We start from the raw sequence: 21351 nt of genomic DNA on the forward strand, positions 1-21351 counted from the left end.
CATTCCTCTATGCTGATCTGAATTCTATCCTTGCTTCATGGCCCAGAATTTCTAAGGAATCCCGCCACCCACCCAGCACAAAAGTACTTATTCCTTTCTCTGAAGTCCTGCAGCACTTACTATTTAAACAGTCACCAAATATACCCCATGTTATCCTGTGTCTATGGTGTTTGCTATGAATATTCGGCTCTCAACCTATAAAAGAATGTGATGATTTCAGTTAAAGATTATGGAACTAGTCCTACAGGTTAGTAAGTGATCACAGGTCCTGCAAGAACCGTATCTTACTCTGCTCTACAGCTCTTCATTACTTGCTGCTGTACTACCGTGTCCCCGCTTGACAAACGTTTGTGGATGATGGTAATTCTACAGGACAACATAATGAAAAGGTTCTACTAGCAGGGAAGGCTGAACCTGACCTTGAATACAATTAAAGAGGTATTTGTTAGGAACTTCTTACACACAAGGCACGTTAAAAGGGGGAAGAGATCAGGGTTTTCCTGCCTTCAGGAAGCTTTGACTCTACGTGGCAGGTTTAAGCACCTAAAATAATGATAAACAAAACTTAAGAGGATGTAATTATTACTATGAGACAGATACAATCCATCTGGTAGTTACTACTTATCATCCCATGTGTTGTACCAAGCAGGTTCAAAGGGGAAGCAGATGTTTGAAAGGCAAAGTTGGGAGGAAGGATTTCCAAAGCAAGAGAAAAGCAGAAACAAAGATATGAAGCTAAGACAAAACAAAACAAAACAAAAAGTGTAAGAATTTGACGTAAGAAGTGAGTCTAAAATAGGACAGGGATAGTGAAATTTAAAGGAGGGAAACAGATTTAAGACACAGTCCACTGGTTAAGGACATCTAGAACTCCAGAATCTATTGAAGAAAAAAATACAAATAGCTACTCAATACATTTTAGAATGCTCACACTTACTACCATACAACCAAAGGGGGAAAAAAGTGAATGAAAATTACGATGAACTACCATTTTTTATGTATCAGAATGGCAACTTTTTTTTTGTTGTTAAGAAACAGACGAAGAAACTAGCATCTTAGTAACTAGTGTCAAAAAGTCAAAAGCTATGCACAATTTGAATTTTGAGATAGTGTCCAATTTTACTTCTAAAAGGCTGTACTGCTTTTTATTGAACATAAAAATGATTTTTGTTATAAAAATGGTCCATGCATATTATGGAAAACACAAATTAATATAAAATGAAAAATTCCTATACCCATCACCCAGAAATAATTTTTTCCTTGTATTTGTGTATCATACATGCAATAGTTGAAAACAAATTTATGGAAGTTAGTGGTAGAATTTGCCTTAAGGAGAGAATAACTCTGTTTAGGACAAATCTGTGATGGATCTGCCACAAGTCAAAGAGAAAGGTCAAGGACTGGGTCGAGTAGAGCATCACTGTGTTCGCCTGTCTCCAGTTTTGTGCATGTATGCATGCACGTGTGTGTAACAGAGAGAGGAGAGACAGAGATATGTATGCCATTTCCAAACGTGTGGAATGAGATATCCACACATTTTCTTTTCAGTGCTATGCTAGAGTTAACATTCATCTTTTCTCAACTCTATATTCAGTGACTTCATATTGATAACCTGAAACTGACTGTGATGCAAGTTTTATTTAATAAACTTTATTTTTTAGAGCAGCTTTAGGATCAAAACAAAGCTGAACGGAAGATTCAGAGACTTCCCATTTATCTCCTGATCCCCCGCCGCCGCCCCCCTGCCACACACACAGCCTCTCCCATTATCAACTATCCCTCACTGGAGAAATACATTTGTCACAACTGATCAACCTACACTGACACATCATTATCACCAAAATCCATAGTTTCCATCAGGGTTCATGCTTGGTGATGAGACTTGGACATTTTACTATTCCCCTCCACAGTAAGAGAACATATTCATATTATTGGTCACAGATTATGCAATGTTATAAATTTTAAGCAACTTAATGATACATTATGTTTCAAAGCCTGCATTTCCCAAATAAGAAGCTGAGCATCTTTTCAAATGTTTATTGGTTATTTTCACTTCCTTACCTGTAAATTATCTGTTCTTAGCCTTTGCCCATTTTTCCATCGGATGTACCTTTTTAACTTGCAGGTCTTTATATAGTATGAGCATTGCTTTTCTGAACTGTTAAAACTGTTTAAAATGCTTTCTCTCAGTCTTGTACTTATTTACATTATTTAAAATATCTTAGTCTTTTTGACTTTTGGGTTTTGTATCTTGCTTAGAAAGAGCTTTATTATACCAAGACATTAACTATAGTATAAATTTCTACTATTTTGTTTCCTTCTGATCCTTTTTATTTCTTTTGTATTCAACTTTTTTTTGGTGTGGGAGGAGGTGACACTGTAGGGCTTATGTGATCTTAGTTCCCTGACCAGGAATCAAACTGGGACTCCCAGCAGTGAAAGCTTAGAGTCCTAACCACTAGACCACTAGGGAATTCTCTTGCATTTAACTCTTTAGTCAAACTTATTATCACAGCATACTTTACTTTAAAGTAGAGATTTTTTTTTTTTTGAGGTAAGAGATCTAATGTAGATTTTTTTTCAAAGCTGGTAGCCCTTCGTTTATTCAATCCTTTTCTTACTGTTCAGAAAAGTTTTATGTAACTATAAACATACACCCATACACACACAGTGCAGACATACAGGTGTCTTTTCTGGATTCTATTACATTTCATTTATCTATTCCTGTGCCCAAAGTGTACCTCATTGCTTTAAAAACAACTTTTTATAAAACCACAGTAGTTATCTAATAGGACAAGTTACCCTCACTGATCATTTTCAAAATTTTCTTAGCTACTCGTCCATGTTTCTACTCCAAATGAATGTATTACTTTAAAAATTAACAAAAACAACAAACCCATTAAAGGGTGGGCCTGGGGGGAGGGCAAATCCTTTACAGTTAAAATTCCCCAATTCTCTCAAACCTTTCTGGTTTTGCCCACTTACTTGCTGTGATACTCAGCTAGAGGATCTTCATCTTCCACAATTTTCCTGCCTGCAAAATCAATGGTGATCTTCTTAGAGAGGCGAGAGGCATGTCGAAATTCTCTCAGCTCCTCCTCTCGCTTCTGTATGGCCTCCCGCTCAATTTTGGACAACCACTGGTTAGAATCACTAGCAAAGTAATCTGACTCATCATCAATGACTTGGGTCCTTCGAATGCTAAGGAAAGAAAAAGAACACATGGCAATTAGCTCACCTGTTAACAAACAGGGATGTGACTATTGGGAAGCTGTTACAAGTTGCTCACTCTGAAATGCTGTCCTGAAGTTATTGTTTCAAATGTAGATGCTCCAGAATGTTCCCAAACCAGGTCAAGCTCTGATTTCCAGCTTCTGTATATACCTTACTCCCACTGCAGGCTCAGCTCTTAGAACGAATCTCACCCTCGGGCAGAAAAGGACACAGCACCATATCCACTGTCCTCCTATTTTCCTACTAGTCCAGCCCTCACCTTCTTATAACTGGGCTTATGGGTCATTTTGCTGCCTCTGAATTCATGTCTTGGCAGCTTACTCAATAACCTAGTCTTTCTACAATCTGGACCTAGACTACTCCTGCTAGACCCAGTTGCTGCCACTTCGCTTAGAAACTGGACTTCTATCCTGGACTCTCAGTCCTGGAGCTTATTCTTAGGATATCTTATTAATGCATTACTAATACACGTCAGTTCCCGCCACCTCCTCCACCCCGTCCCTAACCTCATCCCCAGTCCCTCACTTAATATACAAGGGCCAAGTTCCAAGATAAGACAGTCAGGCTTATTTCTAAGATAATACCAACAAAGAAATTAAGAACTAGAGGGAATCCTGATGACCCAACTCTCTCCTTCTATAGATAATAAACCTGGGCCTCAAAGAAGTGACTACTCCAAAATCACAAAATCAGTCTCAAAGGAATAATTAATAATTAGTGATATACATAGGCATAGGGAAATACTGAAAATCAGATTCTGATTTCAATTTTCCAGGACTCGGCTAGAATTATAAAAGTTTTAAAATAGACTGAGAGTGGTCCTATACACAAACTTACATAATGAAATTAGTGCCCTTGGAAACACACTGACATAAGGGAAACATCAATAGAGAGAGACTCTTTTCCAGTTTCTGTTTATCAAAAAATGTGCTCTATTTCTAATGATAAATTTCACTGAGTAAGGGTAAAAGTGATATTTAAAGATCTTGTGATGGGCTTACTTAGGGAATAGCTGTCAAAGTATATCTCATGTATTCCTAGCAAATGATTTGAAAGTAGTAGGTATATATAACCAAAGGATTATAATGCCAGGAATAGACATATTCAATGGCCACAGTAACAGATTCAGGGTCTTTCTAAGGATTCCCACATGGCTACTTGAGAAGTGAGCATGCACATTCTACTCAAACATTTTTACCATTAATTGGGTTTCAACAGGTATTTTGCCCAAAATAAGAAAAAAAAATTAGAACTAACAAATCTATAAACCTATCTCCTAAAGAAAGGTGAGAGGGCTAAATGACAAAAGTGCAGGAGTATAAAACTCAATTTAGGGACATTATTAAATCAGAAAATAAATTTAGTGTCAAAGGAAAAAGGGAGAGTAAGTCATGTGTCCCCATGAGATGGCATTAACTCTCCCAGAGACAGCTTCTCATGGAGTATCCAGCCTATGTTGACTGAATTATTGAATGGCTTCAAGTGCCACAAGTGGGGAATTCCATCCAAATCGACTTTCCAGGGGGTACACTAGCATTTGACAAGAAACAAAACATGTTGCAGGCTAGGTCCTCTCGGTGCGAGCCTACCTTAGTCAAACATGATTCAAAAACAAGCGGCTGACCTCTTACACAGAGCATTTGTTGTTCTTCTGCTGTGGGTAAAGTGCCAAAATAATGGACTACTCTATTTCTTAGGCTTTTTAATTCTAACCACATCATACCTAGTTCTGTCAAACTCTAACAGCTTGTCTTTATGCTTGATAGCCTTCTCCAGACCAGATTTAAATCGCAATTCTTGATGAGGAAGAAGGTCTTTGGTAGAGATGTCCACTTTCCCAGCATTCTCTGTCCCTGAAATTCAATAAGGAAATCAAACGGTGTCAGTGTATCATACAAACTAGCTGTATCATGTGCAGCAAATGATAGCCTTCATTTTAATGGAAAACAAACAGGTACCACAGGCCAGGCTTTACTTCCTCAGGCATCAAGCAGCACTTGAAACACAGTGAGTTCTCAATCAAGGTTAAGGATCCACCTCTTTCCTTATGGGAATGTGGATTACTAAGGATAACAGACTGTTTAATAAAACAACATAAAAATGCCTTACTGATGAAAAACTTCATTGAGTAGGGCTGAATATCATCTTTAAACTACTTCTATATATCAAAGCTAAAAACTAAATAACAAAAGGAAAAAAGAGAAGAAATTTCAGGAAAGGAACAGAAATCAATAATGAGAACTTATCAGATGTTAAAGCAATGATGATGACTATAAAATTACATATTATATTACTTAATTCTCACAATAGCCTTGTAAGACAGTTTTTATTATTTTTATTTTATGGACAAAGAAACTGAAGTTCAGAAACATTAATAAATTCACCAAGTTCAGTTAAGTTAGAAATTAAAAGGTGGAAACAAGATTTAACCTTAGGTCTAACTCTAAAGCCCACATCCATTTCTCGGTCCATGTGTGATCTTCCTAGTGACAACATACCATAAATCTATATATCAGAAAAGATAGCCATAAATTATGATAGAATCAAGATCTAAAATGTGTTAGGAAAGCAACTAGGCTATAATGAAGCCTTTCTCTTTACCTAAAACTCTAGGCCTATTTAAAGTCCTGTCAAATCTTTCTTTTAAAATTAAAAAAGAGAGAGAGAGATTGATTCTTGTGTTCTGAATATAAGAGAAGAACTGGGGCTTCCCTGATTGCCCAGTGGTTGGGGATCCACCTTGTAATACAGGGGATAAGGGTTTAATCCCTGGTCTGGGAAAATCCTACGTGCCATGGGGCAATTAAGCCCATGTGCCATAACTATTGAAGCCCACACTTTGCAACAAGAGAAGCCACCACAATTAGAAGCCCAAGCAACAGAACTAGAAAGTAGCCCCCACCCACCACAACTAGAGAAAGCCCATGCTGCAACGAGGACTCAAAGCAGCCAAAGAGAAAAGGCACTGAGAACCACCTGTTTCGTAATAATGACCCTGCTACTGCTGCTGGTAAGTTGCTTCAGTCATGTCCAATTCTGTGCGACCCCACAGACGGCAGCCCACCAGGCTCCCCTGTCCCTGGGATTCTCAAGGCAAGAACACTGCAGTGGGTTGCCATTTCCTTCTCCAATGCATCAGAGTGAAAAGTGAAAGTGAAGTCACTCAGTCATGTCTGACTCTTAGCGACCCCATGACCCTAGAAAAATGCTAATGGAAAAAGTATGGAGACATGTTCTACTTCATTAATAATAATTTTTAAAATGATGACAATAAAAATAAAATAATATGAAATGTCAAAACCCAATAGTGATAGGTTTGGGGGTAAAATACTAATTGTTGTAGACTAGCACAGTACTGGGAGAAGGCAATGACAGCCCACTCCAGTACTCTTGCCTGGAAAATCCCATGGGCAGAGGAGCCTGGTAGGCTGCAGTCCATGGGGTCATGAAGAGTCAGACTCGACTGAGCGACTTCACTTTCACTTTTCACTTTCATGCACTGAAGGAAATGGCAACCCACTCCAGTGTTCTTGCCTGGCAGGGATGGGGGAGTCTGGTGGGCTGCCATCTATGGGCTCTCACAAAGTCAGACATGACTGAAGCAACTTAGCAGCAGCAGCAGCAGCACAGTATTGGAGAAGGCAGTGGCACCCCACTCCAGTATGCTTGCCTGGAAAATCCCATGGACGGAACAGCCTGGTAAGCTACTGTCTATGGGGTGGCAAAGAGTCGCACCCAACTGAGCGACTTCACTTTCACTTTTCACTTTCATGCACTGGAGAAGGAAATAGCAGCCCACTCCAGTGTTCTTGCCTGGAGAATCCCAGGGAGGGCAGAGCCTGGTGGGCTGCCATCTATGGGGTCGCACAGAGTCGGACATGACTGAAGCGACTTAGCAGCAGCAGCAGCAGCATAGTATTTTGATAAAAGAATATGGCAAATATGTCTTAAGTGTCAAAAATGATCATATTCTTTGACTCAGTAATCCCATTCCTGGGAATTTATCCCAAGGAAATAAATCAAAAGATACAGTATTAACATAGTGGACCATTTGTGTTATCATTTATAATTTGGAAAGAGTAAAAATATCCAGTAATGGGAAAATAAATAATCAAATTATAATAAATAAATTTAGTGACTATTTTTAGGCACCAAAAGTTACAAATATGAATGGCAACATAAACAATTACAAAATATTAGTTAAAAAGAGAAAACATAAAATTCTGTATACACTATGATTACTACCTCATAATACCAACCAATCTACCTATATTTAAAAAACAGCTATGAAATAAAGCTGGAACGAAATATCTGCACAAATGGAAAGGGCTGAGTAGATTGTTTTCCCTTTAACTATTTTTGTTATGCTTTGTTCAATTATAAAAAACTGTGAAGAGTTGCAAAAAACGGAGAATTCCTGTGTAACTTTGACTCACCTTCCTTTAATGTTAGTACCTTATCTTACATAACCATAGTACAATTATCAAAAGTAAGAAATTAACTTTGGTACAATATCATTAACTGAATTACAGACTTGGATTTCAACATCTTTTCCACTGATACTATTTTTTTGTTTAGGGATCCAATTCAAGATCCTACACTGCAATTAGCTGTCCTTTCTCCTTAGTCTCCTTTCAAATTGCGACAGTTTTTCAGTCTTTCCTTTTCTTTCACAATCATGCACATCTCCAACTTTTAAATTTTCATCCAATAATTTCAGCATCCATTAGTGGATCCTGCTTGTAGCAATTATTACTACTGTGGTGTAGAAATGATGATTTTCTGTTCCCATAATTCCTTCATTTTATTAATTGGAATTCTATAAGAGCAGTCCCTTCTCCCCCATTTATTCATTTATTCAGTTAATTCTTATTATATTCTTTAGGTTATAATCCAATAGTATTATTATTACTATATTTTTTTTTTGCCCAATGTTAGGTGGTTTTAATAAGGATATTTTTAAAAAAATGCTTAGAGAATAAATGAGTAAATAAACTGCATCTTACATACCAGGATACAAGTAAGAAAAACAATCACAGACACAATAATCACAGATCCATCACCACAGTGATCCAATTAAAAGATTGCGGCCTACCTGACATGAGCTTCTTCAGTAGTTTCTGGCTCTTGTTTGAGTCACGCTGTAAAATATCTCGTTCTTCATGAGTACATACCTAATAAAGTGACAAAATACATGATCCAATAGTTAAAAGATATTGTTTGCTTGATATACTTAAAAAGTAACTTCAAATTACACATTAGATACAGCAATAAAATAATAAGACTGTTTTTTAATCAAGACAAATATACCAAAAAATATATATACAAATGAGTTTCGCCCTAGTCTCTTTCCACTTCTTCCTTCTTTTATGAAGCATACAAAAAACTGATCTCACTGCAAGTGTGCCTAAATGACTAGTTTAAAAAAAAAGGCTAACCTACTTTCAAAAGACAAAAATTTGCCACCAAGAATACAGAAAAATATATTTGTTAAAAAGTTTTCCATTTCTAATCATAAAATTCAAGTCTTACGAGTGAAATTATAAGCAAGTTTCTTATTTATTTATTTTTGGTTGCACCACGTGGCAATGGAATCACAGAGTCTTAACCACTGGACCACCAGGGAAGTCCCGCAAGCGTCTTATTAAAAAGAGTCAAAAAGAGGCAAAATACAGTGCCAACAGTGAAAACTAGTCTAGCTTTTACATGTATTTTGTTTCTTTGCCTTCAAACATTACCTACTTGTAAAGTAATAAACATATTAAGCAAAGAAAAAATTCTATTATAAAATCACTACAAGTATAAGAAAAGTATTTTACTTCAAAAAAGGAGTTTACTTAAAAACAATTTCATACTAAGCTTAATTAATAAAACTGCAAGACTTCAAGGCCAATCTGCCTTGCATTACTTTGTTTCTTGAACAGAAGGATCCAAGGGACCTAACAGAAAGCACCGTACTTGCTAGCAGTTGCCTGAGTGGCACATGGAGTTCCGGCCAGCAGCTGTCGGTATTTCTCTAGAGAAAAGCCCCACGTGGGAGGATATTTGCTGCTGTTTTCTGAACATTTTTGTATTAGATACTACATTTTTCAGGTCATCCACTGTCAATCAACTTATTATCTGAGTATATTGAAAAATTAAAGGCCCCACAAGAGAAGGTAAAACAAAGCAAGACAAAACATGCTTTCACCAACAGCAAATGCCACTGTTTCTGCCAGTCAGCTCACCTGGCAGAACAAGCCTTCTAAACAACTCACTCGGGTGTTTGTAACTACAGCTACACTTTTGAGATCACTCACTCGGATAATGAAGCATTATAAAAAGAAGGCGTTCTGGAAAAACAAGCTGTAAAAACCCGAGGATTATGTCACAGTGACTCTGCATCCCTAGAAATATGAGCCACATCTGAGATCTGATGAAAATTTTTGACATTTCAGGCCCTAAAGTTTTCTTGAATTGAATTTCATCTGACACAAGACTTGGATTCCTCACAATATATGTGATCAAAGTCCTTCTCACAAATAGGCCTCATTCTAGGGTATCGCCTTGGGTTTTTGACCGAAGTTCATGCTATAATAATTTACTGGTAGGACAGCACTGTAAATTAACTGAACTTCAATTAAAAAAATTTTTTTTTAATTTACTGGACACCTTAGGGAAGAAATTTACTAAGAAAAAGAGAACTTACCAGGGGTGTAATAAAGTCAAAAGCATAGTAAAAAACCAAAACCAAAGCGCAGTAAAACAGGAGAGAAATGATTTACCAGAGAACCACAAAACAAGCAGGGGCCAGAACCCTCTTGTTCACAGACAATCCTCCCACAGATCAGACAGTTGTTGATCAGTTTGTGCTTCTGGCCCAGGCAGTCACAAGAGTGGCGACCTGGAATCAGGACTGCAAGCTTGTCCTGTCCCTCTTTTGTATATAAACTGACAAACTTCGTCTTCTTCTTCAAGGAGCTGCTGTTGTCTTGTGCCTAACGGTACAAAGATATCAGAAAGACCATCAAATAATTAATGACAATGAAAGCGGTCAGGAGAGAAAAACCTCAGTTCTATTCAATAATAACTATAGGGACTTCCCTGGTGGTCTAGTAGTGAAGACTCCGAGCTCCTGCACAGGGGCATGGGTTCAATTCCTGGTTGGGGAACTAAGATCTCACACCTGAGTGGTGCGGTCAAAAAAAAACAAAAACAAAAACTTTGACAAATTGATAGGTAGTATCTCAGGGGATTTAACATGTATTTATTTGATTACTAGTAGCATAATCAACCATCCTTGTTTGCCCAGGACTCGGGAAATCTCAGAATACAGGACTTTTCAGGGTTAAAACCAGGAGAGTCCGGGCAACTAAGGGGACAAACTGGTCACTTAACTGCTGGTAAGGATAAACATTTTTAATGTTTATTGGTCATTCATATTTTTTCTTTTGCTTATGACAGTCTTTGCTCATTTTATTCCAATTAACAAAAGGCTTAAGGCAGTTTTTTAAGTTCACATTATTTTGGAAACCCTTCTCCACATGTGGTTGCATGGTCACTGTGAATTTTTGATCACTGCTCTTTCATCTTGGTGTAACTAACTACCCTGAATATAAATACTTCTGCTTACTTCATGGGGCTACTTCGGGAGCCAAGAGAGAATATGAAAGAGCTCTAAATGCTACATAACGATGACAGTGGTGGTAGAAGTGAATGTTCTAAAATAGGAACATCTTAAAACAGCTAGAGTTCAAATTCTTTCAATACAAACCCACAAAAAATGTTGAAATTGAAGCCCTGGTGCAGTTCCTTAAATATTTACTATCATAGCTATTTATAATCTCTAAAAGATATTAATTTAATCAAGCTGCAAAAAAAAAAAAAAGGCAACCAAACTACCATATAGAAAGGAATATGCCATCATTATCACTCTTTAAAATTCATGCACTTGTTGCCAAGTTGCCATTCTAGACCAATGTATACCCCTTGCTCTCCGAAATGTATCAGGTGTTTCATCTTTTCCATAGAGCCAGAAAAAGCCTCATTTTCTGAGCGCTCACCTTGGCCAAATCGAAAGGTGTTTTGACCTCTGTGGTTGTATCAGGTTCAGTAAATGCAGGAGCTTCCTGTTTGTTTCTCCCTTTCCGCCTACTCCTCTTCAGCTGGTCTCCTGATCTCTGGCCATCTAAGATTTATTTAAAGAAGAAGAAAAAAACATACACACACACACACACACAGACACACACAGATAGATTGGGAATAGTACCAATAGATTCATTGATAAGTTAATAGCTAATAAAGGGAAGGCAATGCTTAATATTTAGAGTCAAGAAGTCAGGCAGGTTTTTAAATTATCTCTTCCTCTCAAATCAGAATTAAATTCAAACTATCATTTTTCAAGATTATAGTCAATGATAAATACTACTGGATAACATTAAGAAGTTAAATTATACTTATGGCTGATTTACATTGCATGGCAGAAACCAACACAACACTGTAAAGCAATCATCTTCCAATTTTTAAAAAAAGAGTATAAAAAATTTTTTAAAAAGCAGTTAAATTAAATAGAATTCCCTGGTTGCCCAGTGGTTAGGACTCCCGAGTTTTCACTGCCAAGGGCCAGGGCTTAAGCCCTGGTCGGGGGACCAAGGTACTGCAAGTCATGTAGTACAGCCAAAAACACAGAAGTTAAATTAAAATCTGACATTTTATACTGTATAATAATAATGACTTATTTAGTTTGGTGTTCATCTTTAGTACTGTTTAACTTATTAGTTACTTGTAAATGCTACTCATACTGAAACCGGTAAACATTTACTTACATTACTGTATAAAGTTTTTCTTTAATCCTTGTGTTAAATTTTTCAAGTTATTCTGAAACTACAAACAAGAGTTTTTGTGATATTTTCTAAGTTGAAGAAGTCTGAACTAAAACAATATTCCTTACAGATCAAGTAGAAGTGAACTTGGGCTTCCCAGGTGGCTCAGTGGTACAGAATCCACCTGCTAATAATGCAGGAGACTCGGGTGTGATCCCTGGGTGAGAAAGACCCCTTGGAGGAGAAAATGACAACCCACTCCAGTATCCATGCCTGGAGAATTCCATGGACAGAGAAGCCTGGAGGGCTACAGTCCATGGGGTTGCCAAAGAATTGGACACGACTTAGCAGCTATAAAACAAGAGAACTGAACTAAAAACATGTAACATGATTCTCCTTAAGTTAGCTGTGAGGGAATACGGGGTGATAGAACACATGCAGTCCTATAAACCAGCCAATTTTACCAATATTTCAACCTTTAATTTATTTAAGTTAATCACATTAACTTAACCTACCATCTTTCTTGAAGGACTGCTGCAGAGCATCAGAAGTCAACTCCTGATCATTCTTTTGCCATTTGGTTACAAGCTCTTCTATAAATTGACCTTTTTTGCCCTCATTTCCCTGAAGGAGGTCAGTAACATATTCTCGTATCTCTTCAGCACTCTCAATTGACAAAACATACCTCAAGAAGCAAAGAAATAAGTTGTTAAAATTAGTTTATACTATGTTTTTCAATAATCATAACAGAGATCAAGGTAGTAGAAAACATTTTTTAAGCCATTAGAGTGTTTATTTTGAGCCAAGTTCAAGGTTAGATGCTAGGGATATAAATTTGATTACAACAAAGACTGATGCCAACTACTTCATAGTCTAGCTTTCATGTTATCTTCTTATATTTCTAGAATCAAATCAGTGTTTTGAAAATAGGCTTGTGGGGCTATCCTTAACATAGAAATACTTTTTAACCTAAATGCGAAAATAACTTAAATATACAGGTGTAACTGAATCACTTTCTGTACACCTGAAACTAACAAATTTTATTTCTAGAATCAAATCAGTATTTTGAAGCTAGGCTTGTGGGACTTTCCTAAACATAGAAATACTTTCTAACTTAACTGGGAAAATAACTTGAAAAAGGATACACACACACACACACACACACACACACACACACATATATAACTAAATCACTTTGCTATATACCTGAAACTAATATAGCATTGTTAATCAACCAGATGCCAACATAAAATTAAGTGTACGAAATAAGTATTTATTATTTTTTAAATTTCTCTACTCTGATAGCAGCAGAATTTTTAACATTTTGACAAACATTTTTGAAGGTCATAGAATAACAAAAATATTGTCCTTTTTTTTTTTATTAAGATCACTTTGCAGGGTCTAAGCCTGCACGGTCATTTTTATGGTTCCATACTACCTCGCAAAGCAAGAACTACCTATGTCTTGATTGAGGAATGGTTACAAGGCTACATATACTTGTAAAACTGATCAAATTTTACATTTGAACTAGTGACTCTATTGAACAAAAATTACATCTCAATAAACTGTCAAAAATCACTGCTATTTTTTAAAAAATGTAAGAATACTTTCCATAATTACACATCTGCAGTCACTGTATTTTCCTAGGAACAATACAAAGTACTTGTTTTTTATACTGTAAAACCTAAAATCTCTTTTTTTTGCTAAAAATATGAATATATACTACAAGCTAATCAGTTACAGATTTAACATTCTTAAAAATTATAAATTAAGATTAGCAAAAAAAAAAAAGATTAGCATCATATCAGAATGAGTAGATCTACTTTAAGAACATAGGATGAAGGGTTTCTAAAAGTGAAATCTAAAAGGGGTAGGAGTACAAGTCAGTACTGTTCTATAAACCAATCAGACAATATATTGAAAGTGCCTTAAAAACAATCCAGTACAAGTACAATCCAGTACAAGTTAGTATTTTTCTATAAACCAATCAGACAACATATTGAAAGCACCTTAAAAACAATCCAGCAATTCCATTTACAGAACTCTCTAAGAAAGTTATTATCTAAGAGAGAGAAATAAGACACAAGAATTTATGCAAAAATGTTAACCATTTCATCATTTGCGTTAGTGAAAAACTGGAGGCTATTTAAACCTTCATTAATGGAAGGGGCAAATGAATTCAAGTTTTTGGACTTTACGAAATCTACTATGTGGTCACTAAAAGTAAAATGTTTGAATAATTATTATTTTTTTAATCAGTAACTTGTTTACATATTTTTTACCATGTCACCAGGCTTGGGGGATCTTAGTTCCCTAACCAGGGATTAAACTGTGCCCTCAGCAGTGAAAGCTTAGAGTCCGAACTACTGGATCCCCAGGGAATTCCCTGACTAATTATTATTACCTGAGAAAAAAATGCTCTCATATAAAGTGAAATAGTAGGACAACCCATAGAGTATATGATCTCAATTGCTATAAAAGAATGTATATATCCATACAATTGTGTGCAGAAAAAAGGCTTCTTTTTTGTAGAAAACCTAAGGTTACACATTAAAATGATTACCACTAACAGAGATGATTAAAAACAGTTGGTTTGTTTTTATTTTCTTTATTCCTTTACAATGAATATATTTTAGAAATGTATTACAATATGCATATGAAAAAACACCAAGAGAGAAATAGAGTTATCTCTGGGTTATGGTATTATGGTAATCTTAGTTTCCTCCTTTACCCTTTGGTGATTTTTTTTAGTTTTCTACAGTGACTATATTACATCATTCAGTTCAGTTCAGCTGCTCAGTCGTGTCCGACTCTTTGCGACCCCATGAATCGCAGCACGCGAGGCCTCCCTGTCCACCACCAACTCCCGGAGTTCACTCAGACTCACGTCCATCGAGTCAGTGATGCCATCCAGCCATCTCATCCTCTGTCGTCCCCTTACATCATTAGAGAAGGGAAAAAATTCAGGTATCAGACCATGACAGTATTACATGATCTGAGGAAACTGTAATATAGACATACTGATATGAGATACAAGAAAAATTATTACAATAATGCTATATTCTTTGAATTAAAAATATCACATAATTGTCCCATCCTTGGTAGTAAATGTACTAGGTTCTTTACCTAATGTGGTGGTTGATTTGCAGAGTCAGAATCTATAAGAGAAAAAAACCTGTGCTTTTGGGCCTCCTTAAGAGCATTTTCTAATCAAATACAAATTTTTACAAAATAGACAACTGTTTTTAATGAATTTTAAGATTTAATCAACTTGATCCCCAAACTTAGTAGGCCCCATTAAAAGATTAATTGGTATCAAGAATTCAGAGAGCTGCAAAGAACCTCAAAGTATCATTTAACTCTGGAATATGCAAGGCACTAGGGAATTACTTAAAGAGTTTTAGAAACAACTGAATAAATGTCATTTTAAATATTTAACAAAGAATAATAAAGAGCTACATACATCCAAATGTGTTAAACATCAAATCTTAACAAAACAGATCCAACCAAAACTAACGCTGCTGCTGCTGCATCCCTTCAGTCGTGTCCGACTCTGTGGGACCCCATAGACGGCAGCCCACCAGGCTCACCGTCCCTGGCATTCTCCAGGCAAGAATGCTGGAGGGGGTTGCTATTTCCTTCTCCAATGCATGAAAGTGAAAAGTGACGGTGAAGTCGCTCAGTCGTGTCTGACTCTTCGCGACCCCATGGACTGCAGCCTACCAGGCTCCTCCATCCATGGGATTTCCAGGCAAGAGTACTGGAGTGGGGTGCCACTGCCTTCTCCAGAATGGGATATTAATCATCCATTTAAAAGAATGCAATAAACTAATGCAGACTGTGGAATAAGGTTTATTTTGCTAATTCTGTGTACAGACCTTAATGTCCCATAAATGAATCACTGATTAGAAAGGTAACAGCTTTATGCTGTCTTTTTAAAAAATTCAGGCCACTTGTATCGAACTCTTCAAGTTAGCACACTATTATAGTATATCTGGGTAATTCTCAATTAAATATCAGCAAGACAAGGCACAGCAAATCTATACAGCAAATGCTTTCATCATGGCATCATAGCTTGTTGTGCTACAGCTAGTGAAAACCTAGAAGTGGTTCCAACAGCGCTAAATTATAGGTAGCTTTAGTGCTTGTTTTATGTTTCGGACAATTCTTGTCTAACTTATATTTATAAATATTTTTAAATACAAGCAAGTATACAGCCATACTTAGTGCTGCTACTTTAAAACAGAAATTTCTGATCACTCCTTTCAACTGTGTGAATAAGTTTAACTGAGGAAAATCTAAGGCTGCAAAATGAGCTATTAAACCACAATCTATGAGAATTAGAATTTTCCTAATACTGTATAAGCAACACAATACAACTGGATTCTGAGACTGAGAAGCCTGCAACTATCCAAACTCCATTGTTGATTCATCAAAAATAGCCTCAATCTTTTTTTCTTTTAACTGATAGATTTTTCTTTTCTGTTTGGTATATTACAAAGCTTCATTATTTCATTTGACAGCATTCTACTGCTTGAAAAAATGTCTGAAAACTACTTAACTTGATCTTGCCTTCAAAGAAGGGTAAAGCCAAGCCATACAATTAGGCTGGAATGGTTTTCTTTTCTTTAATCTTAAAAAATATCTTTAAATATTTAAAATTTTAAACAAATTGACATATAGTTGATTTACAGTTTTGTGTTAGTTTCAGGTGTATAGCAAAGTGATTTAGATATGTACATTTTTCTCAGATTCTTTTCTAAGTTATTACAAGATATTTAATGTAGTTCTCTGTGCTATATAGTAAACCATTGTTCAACTGTTTCATATATAGTGATATGTATTTGTTAATTCCACACTCCTAATTTATCCCCTCCCTCTTCCCCTCTGGTAACCATAAGTTTAGTCTTCTATGTCTGCGAGTCTGCTTCTGTTTTGTAAACAAGTCATTGGTGTTCCTTTTTAGAATTCCACATATAAGTGATACAGAATTCACTTAACTGGGATTTTTTGATAATCTATTACCACGTTCAAAATTACCCTTTAAAATAGGCTCTCTTAACTCTCTCCTTGCCAAAAAGCTTATTTTCTCCCAAACTCAGAAATTCACCTTTCTACAAAAGCTCTACAGCTGCAATTTAAGTTTCAGCATCAATGAGCAAGAAGCCAAATCAAGAAACACTTCTAGGTTCTTAAGTCTATTTTTTGTAGAAAATTTTCCCTACTCTTGAACTCTGCACTGACACCTACCTATTAGTTCTCCATTCATCCCTTGCAATTAATGTTACGAGTTTCTCAAACCTTAATCAGACTCCTTTTCCCATGCTCCCCAATACCCTGCACTTCCTTCACCTCTGCACTCATCAACCATCTTTGCTGTCCCAGCACTTGGTATGCAGTAACGAAAAAAAAAAAAAGTTAAATGAACTGCAAGCAGATATTAAATCAAATCACCACTTCCACTTCACAAGAATCATAAATTGTTAAAGATAATCAGTGCTCATTATTCATTTTACAGAAGAGGAAACTAAGGTACAAAATCGGAAGCTAAGTTGCCTAAGGTTCCGAAACTGGTGAATGACCACAGGAAACAGAACCAGGGATTCCCGAGTCAGGAGGTATCTTTGCATAGCACCACGCCACCCTTATTTAAATTTCAGGCCCTATTTGACACAAAGCAGGACTGGGCAAACTACTGATAAAATGTTCAGAGCAAGGAATTTCTGAAAAAACAACTTGGCTTACCCCTTCTTTCCAAAATGTATAAGGAAAGATAATAGGGATTTGGCGTTTTCCTGGGAAAAGAAGGCCCCACCAGCCGATTGTGGAGCATGACACCCTATTCCAGAAGCTAAACTATAAAGCCGGAGGTCAAAATTCGGCGCTTGGAGATAGACAGCAGCCTTTTTATTAAATTTCTTCATTCTCATCAACTTTTTAGTCCTTTTTCCGCTTCCCCGTTTGCTTAGTCAGTACACATCCCAGAGCTCCTTCCCGCCTCGGACCCAAACCGGTCTTACTGTATGATCTCCTCACTGACATCCAGGCCAAAACTTTTCCGCAACTGCTCCGTGCACCAGCCCACCAGCTGCTGGCGGGACGCCGCCCCAGCCACCGCCATTTTCCCGAGCCGGAACCAGCTGGGCTGCAAAAGCTCGGCGTTCTACACCGGACTAGGCCCCTAGCAAAACCGACCTCGCTCGCGCGGGTTCCGCCAGCCTGCACCGCCCCGCGCCTTAGCACCGCCCCCAACGCAGATCCCTCCCACCTATGCCTCCTCCCACTTCTTCCCGCCCGGTGTTTGCACTTGAATCCGAGCTCAATCCGCGCATGTTTCTTCCGCATTGTCAGATGTAGGGCTCGAGAACTGGGAATTCTAAGATGATACAAATGTCTCTAAAAACTACAGTTTAGGAAACAATACCCCGTAACCTAAGAGGCCAGCTTTTATATTGTTCTGGTTTTATTGAAAACACTTAAAAGAGCACTTGAAAGCTGTAAGGGTTTTCTCTGGTAGCAGAGGCTTTATAATACTGTTAGTCGTCTAATATCTGATTCAGGCTACTTTTAAAACCGCTATTTGCTTTTTTGAGCCAGGTCTTTTTTATTAGAGCCAAGACAACTCTGTAAGCTCGAGGGAGGAAAGAAAAAAAAAAACTTTAATAAAACAGGTGCTGGGATTTGGCTTTGATGACCTTCAATATGAGTTCTCTATTGATTTTTGAGAAGTTAAAAGTGCATATATATGGGAAAGGTGCATATATATATGGCTCGGTTTCCCTGGTGGCTCAGAAGTTAAAGCGTCTGCCTGCAATGCGGGGGACCTGGGTTCGATCTCTGGGGTCGGGAAGATCCCCTGGAGAAGGAAATGGCAACCCACTCCAGTATTCTTGCCTGGAGTATCCCATGGACGGAGAAGTCCACGGGGTCGCAAAGAGTCGGACACGACTGAGCGACTTAACTTTTCACTTTCGTATGGGAATCTAGAAAGATGGTACTGATAATAAATTACTTGTAGGGCAGCAGTGGAGACACGTAGAGAACAGAATTGTAGACACAGTTGGAAGGAGAGAGTGGGAGGAGTTGAGAGAGTAGCTTGGAAACATATTGCCCTATGTAAAATAGCTAATGGATATTTGCTGTATGATGCAGGGAGCTCAAATCCGGTGCTCTGTGACAACCTAGAGGAGTGGGATAGAGTGGGAGGTAGGAGAGCGGTTCAAGAGGGAGGGGACATATGTATTTCTATGGCTCATTCATGTTGATGTACGACAGAGACCAGTACAATATTGTAAAGCAGTTATCCTCCAATTAAAAACAAAAATTTTAGAAAAGAAGTTAAAGGTTTTTCAACTAAAGATAACCAGAGTTAAGGATCTTTTTGCTACTCCCTTTTCCTCTGGGACAACAAACTGGGGAAAATTTAGCCAGCTTTCTCTGGGAACCTGATATATTTCATTGGTCAATTTAATTGACTGGCTTTGTGTTACATGTATAGGCTTTTCATAATTACATTAATTGGATGTTGTTCCTACCTTATGTTAGTTTTCACCGATATAATCAAAATCAGATGTGTGTTGATTTATGTTGAGACTAGACTATTTTATTAATTTCAAAAATATATGGCTTTCTCATTTAAAAAAGACTGAATTTTCATAAATTATGGGTACAAGTTTTGTTTCTTCATAGAAATCTGCTACATTTAGTACAAATTATAACATCCAAATCCTTTACCTGTTTTTATACATGCTCTCTTCCCATTACTAGAGGAATAACTTCTTGAAGACAGAGTAATTTAAGCTTTTTGTACAATAGGACATTCTAGCTCCTCAAGAATAAGTGTTCTTTTTTCACAAGGAATATGTTATTGATTGTACTATTTGTAATATATGCAATGTAAAGCCATTTATAATATTACCATTTATTAAAATAAATTTATGCCTGAGCAAAGCAAGCACACCTATTTAATATGCCTTAAGGATATTCGTTTGTATAAATTTAGGCAGAAATTTCATCTGTACATACTACAACTTTCTTAATGCCTTAGGCCTTTAAATTTTTCAGGTTCACGCTATACAACTGTCTAGTTTATTTAACAGGAACGGAGAAGCACTTTTCCAAAGCAAATATTTAAATTAAGAATTTTTAAGTATCACTGCTTTTCCCCTAAGTTTTTACTCTAATATGCCTCCTTCCTTATTATAATTGGCGTTAAAAAGACAGACATACAAACAGATATAGTAATACATAGTTTGCCTCTGTGTGTAAAGATATATTTGCAATACTTAAAGCAATTTACTTAGCATGTTGACTAAGAGAAAAGATCAGCAGATTCTCTATGCAGCTCTAATCTCTACAAGGATCTGGGAACTGGGTAATTCAGTCCTTTGTAGAAGCCACTTAACTGAAAAGGAAATAGTGTGCATTGAAGAAACATTGTATACTGAGAGGGGTCTGATGATAAAGAACAAGGAGGAGAACCCTGGGGCTTGTTGATTTTTCTGACAGGACTTTGGCTGTAATCTTAGTCTCTAAGATTTAGACAAAGCTACAGATAATTTGCAATACCACCCCTCCTATTATAATGTTAATTTAATCTGCTGTCTAGATTCTCTAATTCAAAAACAAAGTAATTGTTGATTCTTTTAAAGCACTAAGTAGCCTTTATTCTGAAAGTTCAAGCATAATTTATTGGAGAGAATTAATGCCATGCTTACACTTTCAGGGTTGCCTTTCAAGTGCGGGTTTAACAAAGTACATCCTAAGGCAATTTCATCTGATCAGGTTTTGTGCCTGGTCTTCGCCGTGTGAAAATCATTCCCCAGGTGTATTGTGAGTAATTAAGATAAGCATAGGGATAGAAAATAGTTATGAGTCCTAGTCTAAAGTCATGTTCACTACGTGTCACAGATGTACCCTTAACAGATTTGACATATTTTTAAAGGAATTCTGATTTCATATAGGTCTAGAGAAAATGTTTTATTATTATAATGTTTATTTTTATGTAGGTACATTGGCTTAGGCCCTAAAGAGTCTGCCTGCAATGTGGGAGCCCGAGGTTGGATCCCTGGGTCGGGAAGATCCCCTGGAGAAGGAAATGGCTACTCACTCCAGCATTCTTATCTGGAGAATTACATGGACAGAGGAGCCTGGCGGGCTACAGCCCATGGGGTCGCAGAGTCAGACACGACTGAGCGACTAACACTTCGACTTTTTAAAATGTACAGTTTGCTCAGTTTTTTCTTGTTTCACACCATCCTAGAAAGTTTCATTAAAAAAAATTTTTTTTTATTTCTGTAAATAGAGAATTCCCTAG

General features: G+C 37.0%; 1 protein-coding gene across 3 annotated transcripts in view; it reads right to left on the reverse strand.

The window, feature by feature from the left end:
• The window catches only part of TRIP4 (thyroid hormone receptor interactor 4), a 50694-nt gene extending 32382 nt beyond the window's left edge, over window positions 1–18312 (reverse strand). The window contains exons 1-7 of one of the 3 annotated variants that reach the window (XM_069596204.1): window positions 18056–18312; window positions 12551–12720; window positions 11277–11401; window positions 9999–10211; window positions 8330–8408; window positions 4958–5087; window positions 2986–3201 (exon numbers count right to left, since the gene is read on the reverse strand). In XM_069596204.1, the coding sequence (XP_069452305.1) occupies window positions 2986–3201; window positions 4958–5087; window positions 8330–8408; window positions 9999–10211; window positions 11277–11401; window positions 12551–12720; window positions 18056–18156 (1034 nt within the window). In that variant the 5' untranslated portion in view covers window positions 18157–18312. Of the gene's footprint in view, window positions 1–2985; window positions 3202–4957; window positions 5088–8329; window positions 8409–9998; window positions 10212–11276; window positions 11402–12550; window positions 14972–17780 lie in introns of all 3 variants that reach the window. The other 2 variants (XM_069596203.1, XM_069596205.1) reach the window with 2 other exon arrangements.
• Between the last annotated feature and the right edge of the window lie 3039 nt (window positions 18313–21351).

The sequence above is a fragment of the Ovis canadensis genome, chromosome 7, assembly GCF_042477335.2.
Source record: "Ovis canadensis isolate MfBH-ARS-UI-01 breed Bighorn chromosome 7, ARS-UI_OviCan_v2, whole genome shotgun sequence".
Lineage (NCBI taxonomy): Eukaryota > Metazoa > Chordata > Mammalia > Artiodactyla > Bovidae > Ovis > Ovis canadensis.